Source organism: Daphnia pulex, chromosome 1, assembly GCF_021134715.1.
Source record: "Daphnia pulex isolate KAP4 chromosome 1, ASM2113471v1".
Lineage (NCBI taxonomy): Eukaryota > Metazoa > Arthropoda > Branchiopoda > Diplostraca > Daphniidae > Daphnia > Daphnia pulex.
The window spans coordinates 8,237,570-8,245,694 of NC_060017.1; the positions used below are offsets into that span (position 1 = coordinate 8,237,570).

Consider the following 8,125-nt stretch of genomic DNA (forward strand, 5'->3'; position numbering starts at 1 on the left):
GATAGAATATAATATAAGACACCTCAATTTAGACTCGTATCCATATCGATTTCCATCACTTTTGTGTGTATAGACTTATTTGTATAGGCCGGAATGATGACTTGACCTCAATCCGTCCAGTTTTGGTCCTACTGAAAGTGGACCTGTGATTTTCATCACTTTGGTGTTATTTGCTGCTGCTGGCTTTGTATACAGTACACACTCTCTCTGTGTGAGTGACGACGAGAAAGATTTAACGACGATCGGACGTCGTTGTCACATTTTTAACGGGCGAGGGCCGGCCAGCAGGTCAGTCCGGCCCATATATAATAACCAGGGGTCCCCAATGTGTACACAGATCAATAGGCCGGCCGGTTATAATAGGGGGACCCATCGATACGACCAGCAGCAAATGTCACCCGCTGTTTTCTTATATCCGCACAACAGATTGATGTTGCGGATGGCCAGTGTGACGACGATCAAGTGGATTTTTGTGCTGGACATGGGCACGATGGGCACAAGGGGCCGGGCCGTGTGTTGTGTCATCGGCTAATGGCTTCGTCTTCCGACCCGTTTTATCTTTCTCGTCCATTTTGCTGGACAATATAACAACAGGCGGCCACTTCCTCTCCTCTCTCACCTGTGTGCATATAGTCCAGTCAATATGTACGAATAGAATAGCTAATAGAAATCGATTGGTTGTTATTTTGTATTTTGAGCAAATCATTCAGAATAAACGACGAGTGTACAAATACACAATTTCAATTTATATGTACATTACGATATGGACAATCTGCGCGAGGTATTATTATGTAATTATGTATAGACAGCGACTCGGTCGTGGAGGATTCACTGGAAGGAAAAACTACTTCCGCCGGATAAAGAAGACGGAATAGATCCAGCGGGCTGAAGAACATTCAAACCGCTGCCGTAGTGGTACGGGAGGTGGTGGAGGTCCAGTTGGCCGCCACCGCTGGAGCTTCCGCTCGTGTTCAATCCGTGATGGGCGGCGGAAGAGGCGGAATGGCCACTGCTGCTGCGCTGATGGATGCGGCTGTGCTTTTTCAGGTGATCCCGTCGGCCGAATCGTTTGGAACAAACGGCGCACGAGAACGGCCTCAGTCCCGTGTGAATTCGCTTGTGACGGGTCAATTCCTCGTTGCGGGTGAACGTTTTCCCGCACGATTCCTCGTCGCATTTGAACGGTCTCTCTCCTTAAATAATTAAAATAATCAAAAAGTTAATACAATTGGCTCTAAATGGAATCAAGTTAGAACAAATGAATTAATACCAGTGTGACTGCGGACGTGGCCTTTGAGTTGGCCGTTGTTGCTAAAGGCCACCTGACAGTGCGGGCACCGGAATCGCTTGGGTCGCTGCTTCTTATTGCCCGAACCGGAAGACGGATTGTGGTGGTGGGAGGAGGTGGTGGTTCCGGCCATGGCGGCCGACGGGTAGTGGTGCTGGATCAAAGGCTTGAATCCGGCCATTTGGTAAAGTTCGCCAATTTCGTTGGGGCCCATTCCCAGGGCGGCCAATCGGCTCGGATGCAAAGCTTCCGGCGAGGATTCCAGCGAAGCCAAAAATCGTTCCATCGACGGAGCTTCCGGCTGGAAATGCTGTGGCAACTGGTGATGGTGGTGCAGGTGATGCGGATGGAAGGTGTCGGCGGTGGGCATCCATCCGGAAGCAAGAAAAGGCGACGGCTGGTGGTGGTGGCCCAGGGACATCATGTGGGCGGAGTAGGCCTGCTGGATGGCCGAATAAGAATAGGCGGAAGCTGCCGGTGATCCAGCGCCCAAACTGCTGCTGCTGGATGAAGAAGCTTCCGACTCGTCACAAGAGGAAGCGTCGGATGAAGATGAGGAATGAGCTCCGGATGGAGACGATTCCGGCGAGCTGACGACCAAGAGCCGGTCGTGTTGTTCTTCCTTCATGGCCAGGATGATGGCGGCAGCCGGAGAAGATTCTTTGCTGCTGGTGGTAGTGCGGGCGGATGCGCCGCAATCTGAATCCCACGGCCGGAAGAGTTTCTCACTTTGAGCGTTGCACGGAATCAGAGTCATTCTGATTTTAATTCAATTCAAAACTGGTTTTCACTTTCAGGAGAGACGATGGAGATGAGAGAGGTGCTGACTCGATGGCGAGTGGACTGCCAATGTTGGTCCGTCTGGTGGCCCAGTCCCACTTTATATAGGGGCCAGCCGGCCGACAGAAGGGAGTGGATGGGGGCTGAGTAGGAGGGGTGAACTCGACAAAATGGGAGGAGGCCAGTCTCAATGGTTGGCAGTAGGTAGAGAGGCTGTGACGACACGGCCGCCCCCTCTCGCCCATCTGCTGTTGCTGGGCCCAGTGAGAATTTGGAGGCGCTGACGGGGCTCCAACCATATCACAGCCCATCCGATATCCTCCCTGCACACACACATGAAATATATTCAAAAAGAAAAGGGGGAATGGGGCCCATCATCCAACCGCCTTCCGGCCTTTTTTGGGGCGCCCCAATGTTTCAGCCTATCCGGCGTTGCGGGGCTGCGTCGATTGGGCCCCTCCCATCCGCCACTGCAGCAGCATCAGCCGAGGGATGTGTTTCATGAGGATGAGATGGAAATGATTCAGGGGGGATAGAGATGATGATGATGGGCTGCTGCACTGGAGGTTGACGACGAGAATTTTAGCGTTGCTGGAATAATTGAATTAGACTACGAGTCTTTTTGGCTGCTGGCCGTCCACTTACGAATCCATCAAAGTCAATCGGATGCACACGCTACGCCCTATAGCTGATGTTACACAGATAACAACACCCGAGCTATGTAGGCCTATATCCATTTCATTTATAGAATAAAATTTTTTAATACTTGATTGCATTGGTAATTTTAAAAATTTCGGGGTTTGTCACTTTGTGTTAAGAATTAAATCGTTTGTTAGTCGGCAGTTTGTTCGTCTCAATCTCCACCCGGAAAGTGCATAAAGTGGATAATGAACTATAAACTATTCCAATTCAGTTTGACCTTTTTTGATTTTATTCAGTCCATTTCAACGGTTTATATAGAAATGGGCCAAACTTTGTGACGGAATACAAAATGGGAAAAGTGTCAAGACGTCGACAAAAAAGGGCCAACAAGATGGAACCGAATCGTATAGAGTAGTCGGGCATATGGCGAGATGATTCAATAAGAAAAAAACTTGCAAAGGGGAGAATTGATAAATTTCAAGTGGCCATGTGTCATCGAGAGATGGGCGGAGACGCGTCACAGTTGGACTCGACGTCCCCGGAATTCTTCCCCCCCGCTGGATCGACGGTATACCAAAAATGAAAAAAAAACCTAAATAAAATGGAAGGGGGGGACGATTTGATTGTTATTATTTTCCTTTTTCAGGTCTTTTCACATGTGAATTGCAGCAGCGGAGATTGTGGCCACATCGGAGCGTCGAGTGCTGAGTAAAGGTCAATTTCTCTTTTTGATTCATCGGCGGCGCATCTTTTTTCTCTGTGACGTCTGAGGCGCGTGTGGATGTCGAGTGAAAAGGCCCTTGTCTATATTTGCTGGTGACACAATATCCCCCCTTATATAGCGGTTCCATGCGGATGCCCTTTTCCATATAAGGGAACACACACCCCTCTACTCTTGTGTTGAATAGATTTGCGGCCGTGTAGAGGGGAGAACGACGATGATGGCGCTTTCTATACCGCAACAGCCTGGGCCTGTGCTGTCGTTTGCTAAAGCCACTCCTCCCATATCATCGCCGTCGCTGTTTTGTTGTTTGAATGAGAAGAATATTATGGAGATTTCGGATACTCGATGGCAGCAGCACTTTGATTCTATTAGGCCAACAACAAACAACCACACCAGACCCACTGACTCCACATGAAAGTGGATGGTGCTGCTGGGCCTTTGATTATTATTGACGCAGAGGAGCAGCAAAAAGGAAAAGTCATGGAGCACATCAGAACTGAAAAAAGGGAAGGGGAGTGTCTGATTTCCACGCCTGGTTATCTCCCATCTCTTTCTCTAGGCTTCTTTATCCTCTTGTAACATCTTCTCCATCGACACTCTTTTCATACGCATGAATTATTATAGATATATATCCTTTGCCTTTATTATTATTATATAAGAGGAAGGGGGGACGCGTTGATTCATCTGCACCGTCACGCCATTTTGAACGTTGCCTTTTCTATGTACTAAAAGGAGAAAACGGTTGGATATGCCAGCGACCAATCATCGTCGTCGAGATCCCCATTATTATTAAAAATAGGCTTTTCTTTTTCCAAGGAATCTAATCCACTCCTGCGTCTTTCTATATTTCTATCTATAGACACACACACCAAGGATTAGAAGCCAAAAAGGACAAGAAGACACACCTTTCATGTCAAGTCAATTTTCGCAGTCACTTTTGTGGCTTATAAAAATGTTTTTTTAAAGAAGATAGAAAAAAGATAAGCGGATTAAAAAGATAAAAAGAAGAGACCGCTCGCTAAAGCCACTCTACCGCCCGGTCTATATAGCTATATGTACTAGACTCTGCTGCGATTGTGGTTGGTGTGTGTGAGTACATGTTCGACAAACTCGGACACAAAAAGGCCATAGCCTACACAGTGTATCAACCAAATGAATGAGAAAACGGAAATGGACAAATCGGCTTAAATGAAATCCAAAAAATATTTGACTGGACAGGGGAAACAAAAAGTCGTGTGACTTTTCTGATGACTCTACAACTCAATCTCAAGAAGCCGACTTGGTTTCTTATTTGGTGGATCAATGCTGTTAATTAGCTTTGTTACGGGGCCAAGATGCCGACACACAGCAACCAATAAGCGATCGAATTGAATCGCTCCAGAATAAAATGGGAAACTTGGCACCGGAAAGATTTGTTGTGTGAATTGACACACACAGCACTATAGTATGATGATTATTATATATACGTGTCTCAATGGAGTGTGACAATAAGAGCGGCCAGCCTCTATAAGGTTTATTCCTTGTTCTCTCTTGTCCATTCTATTCGTCCGGCCATTCAATTCGTTTCTCCCGTCTTCTTGTGCCTTTCGCCGCCATCCACAGAGTGAAATTGACGAATAGACACACAAGTGCTGATGAAATCTTTAGAGATGCTCAACACACACACATACACAACAGAGAAAGAAAGAAACAAGTCCGATATAAAGGCGAGCGGCGAAAACGGAACAGAAGAGAATCGCCGCTCAGCTTATGGAAAAAATCAAAAAGCCAAAAAACGAACAAGAAAACGAACAAGAAAAGAAGAAAAAAGGTCGCCACTAATATCGAAATCAGAGGACCAAAGAAGTGAAAAAAAGGTCCACACAAATACAACAAAATGTCGTCGGCGTTTTCCTACATATAGGCCTACAACTGGGCATAGTGATTTTTATACCTTTTGTGCTGCTGCTGTGTGTCGAGTTAGTTTTTCCTTTTTTGCTCTCGATATCCCCCCCCCCCCCCTAGTCTCTTTGATTGTGTGTATACCTCGTGTGCATGAGTGTCTATATACCTTTACAGTTCTTTCTTATTTAAGCTGAGCTCTGGTCAGCCCAAAAGCCAAAAAAAAAGGCCGCCGTTTTCCCTTTTTGTAGCTGGAAAAAAAGGGCCACATATTGCACCCATCAGCATAGAGGAGAGATGAAGCGGAAGCCCCGGCCCACTTGTGTCCAACCATCGGCTTATGAGATGCCGACAAGAGTTTTCTTCTTTATTCTTTATATTCTTTTCTAGACTCTTTTTTGTCAAGGGCCATTGATTTTGTTCCTTTTTTCTTATATTCGGAGAATAAAAAGTGTCGGCTTCGGCAGCCAGTTCCGTTTTCGCTTGTTTTCTGGCCATAGTATTATTCGTTCGCGTGGCCATATTATCGTTTTATTATATTGTACTCATACTGTAGGCTACTATCGATATGAGTGAGCTGTCGTCAGCCCAGCTGAAAAAGTCACTCGCAGGAAGAAGAAGAAAAGTTGGAAGCCAAAAGTCGACCAAGCGAAGAGTCAAACTTGTTCACGCCTGTGTTCATCTATTAATAGAGGCCTGTAAACATATTGGCCAGGAATGCGCGGAGGCCGAAAAAAACGCTTCTGCTTTTCATTTTATTGTAATAAATGGATGAAAGGATTTTTCACCGTGTCCAAAGAGTTCCTCTGCTGTATAAAATATACCTTTTTGGCTTTTTCATTTTTATTATTTTTCGCGGCCATCTTTTTGAGCTTCTGCAGCAGCAGCTCAGCATTTTAGCTCCGGTTGTCGATGACGAGTTAATCTGCGCCGTTTTGTTCCTTTTGTCGTTACAAGAGACTCTTCTCTTTATTCAATTTCGCCTTTTTCGGTCGGTGCTGGATGAGAGAGAGAGAGAAAAGATTGACTCCGCCTTTTGCGATTCGATCCGCCAGCCCCGACATAATCCACCGTGACAACATGAGGCCAGAAATCAAAAGGAGAGGAACCCCAACTTGATTATAAAAAGGACCATGATGATATCTTTATATAGAAAATATCTCTTTCTATATACCGAAAGTGTCGATATGAACTGGAGAGAGAAATCCTGGACACATTATTAGTTATCGTGTCTCTTTTATATGTGGACGACACCCAGGCTCGCGGTTTCACACACCGTGAGTTAACCAATTGCACACGGTTATTATCTTTTTGGCTACTTTTTTTTGCCTTTTGGCGCTGGAATTTCTTCAAACTTTTTCTTCTTTTCAATCGACAAACAGCACACAATATAAGGAGTGGAGGGGGACGATCAGCACAGATCATCCGATCCATCAGCGATTACTTATGGATGAATGGAATTTGTTTTTGCTTCTGGAGGCCTACCAAGGGAGATTCACCGCCTATGGGATAGTCTCGGCGTGGATATGACTTGATCCATCTTGTTGGTCACGCTTTGGTTGAGAGATCAATATTGCATTGTACATCGAGTGTTATCCAAATAGATGGATATAACACTGGAAGGACTACTGCAGCAACTGGCCCACAGCAGCTTGTCGACTTTTGTCCAGGCGGCCCTTGTGAGACTTTTGTGTGTCAAACACTCGGTCAAACATTACAACAAGAGAGACAAGATATATATATTTTTTTGAAAAAGAAAATCGGCACACGGCCCTGCATGCGCATACCTGCGAATTTAGCCACCGTGAACATTCCAATCCGTACAGTCTGCTGGTTGCTGCTGCTGTTGCCTTTTATTATTATCTACATATACAATCTCAGCTCCAATATGTTCACGGTGTTTATGTGACCAATCTGCAAGGCCCCGTAGAGAGATAACAAACAAACGACTGGGAATTCCTGATTGGAGAGGCTTCACTTCTTTTATTGCACAGCACAGCAGCCAGACTTTGTGTTGTACGGTTTATAGTTATTGAGGTACTGTACATGGTTCTTTATTTTCTCTTGACTCCCAAGAGGGTCCTGGAGGATTTTCTTGTGGTGATTTTGGTCTAAAGTCTGCGGGATTCTTGCAAATTTTGACTTATTATCTTGATTGGGTCGATTTAATTTGTATCGATATCTTATAGCTAATTAGAATATTAGTGTCGTCTGCTACTCATGCTTTGTTTCGTTTTGTTCAAGAATTTCGATTTTTTCGAACACGAGATGAAGACCACAAAGAAAACTGAACGAACGATATCACTTTTTCAGTTTTTTGGGAAACATACGTGGTTGCAGAAAAACAGCCCAACAAATAAAATTACAAAAATGTGGCCAACGTATCAGCTCTGGTCGCGTCTCTTGATGGAATAGCTTCAGACACTCTGGCCATGCTGTTTGGCAGGTAATGAAAAACTAAGAATACAACTAGAAAGATTATGAGAGCTTTAATGTAAGAGGAACCTGTTCCAAAATTTGTGAAATGTTATTAGTTTTAGCTTAGCATTTATTATGCAAGCCCCCTGTCGATGCAGGGCAGCAGTTTGTTATTTGCACTGTGTAACCTTTTTTTCTTTATGCAGATTTGAAGCCCTAAGCCAGCCATCATAACCACAAGATTATATTCAAGTTCTGCTTGTGCTGGACCTGTGACTGTCATCACCAACACTCTCAGCATCATAACTTGGGTAATGATGATTTTCGTTACTATTATCAGTCTGTGACCTGCTAGATGTATGAAGGATGCATGACCTGCATTATCAATGTAT

General features: G+C 45.0%; 1 protein-coding gene across 1 annotated transcript; it reads right to left on the reverse strand.

Moving 5' to 3' along the window:
• Positions 1–670: 670 nt before the first annotated feature.
• Positions 671–2,126, reverse strand: LOC124195267 (transcription factor Sp9-like). Its single transcript, XM_046589673.1, has 2 exons — positions 1,271–2,126; positions 671–1,193 (listed from the first exon to the last, which is right to left on the reverse strand). The coding sequence occupies exons 1-2, from the start codon at positions 2,043–2,045 to the stop codon at positions 829–831; spliced, it is 1,140 nt and encodes a 379-aa protein (XP_046445629.1). The 5' UTR covers positions 2,046–2,126; the 3' UTR covers positions 671–828.
• Between the last annotated feature and the right edge of the window lie 5,999 nt (positions 2,127–8,125).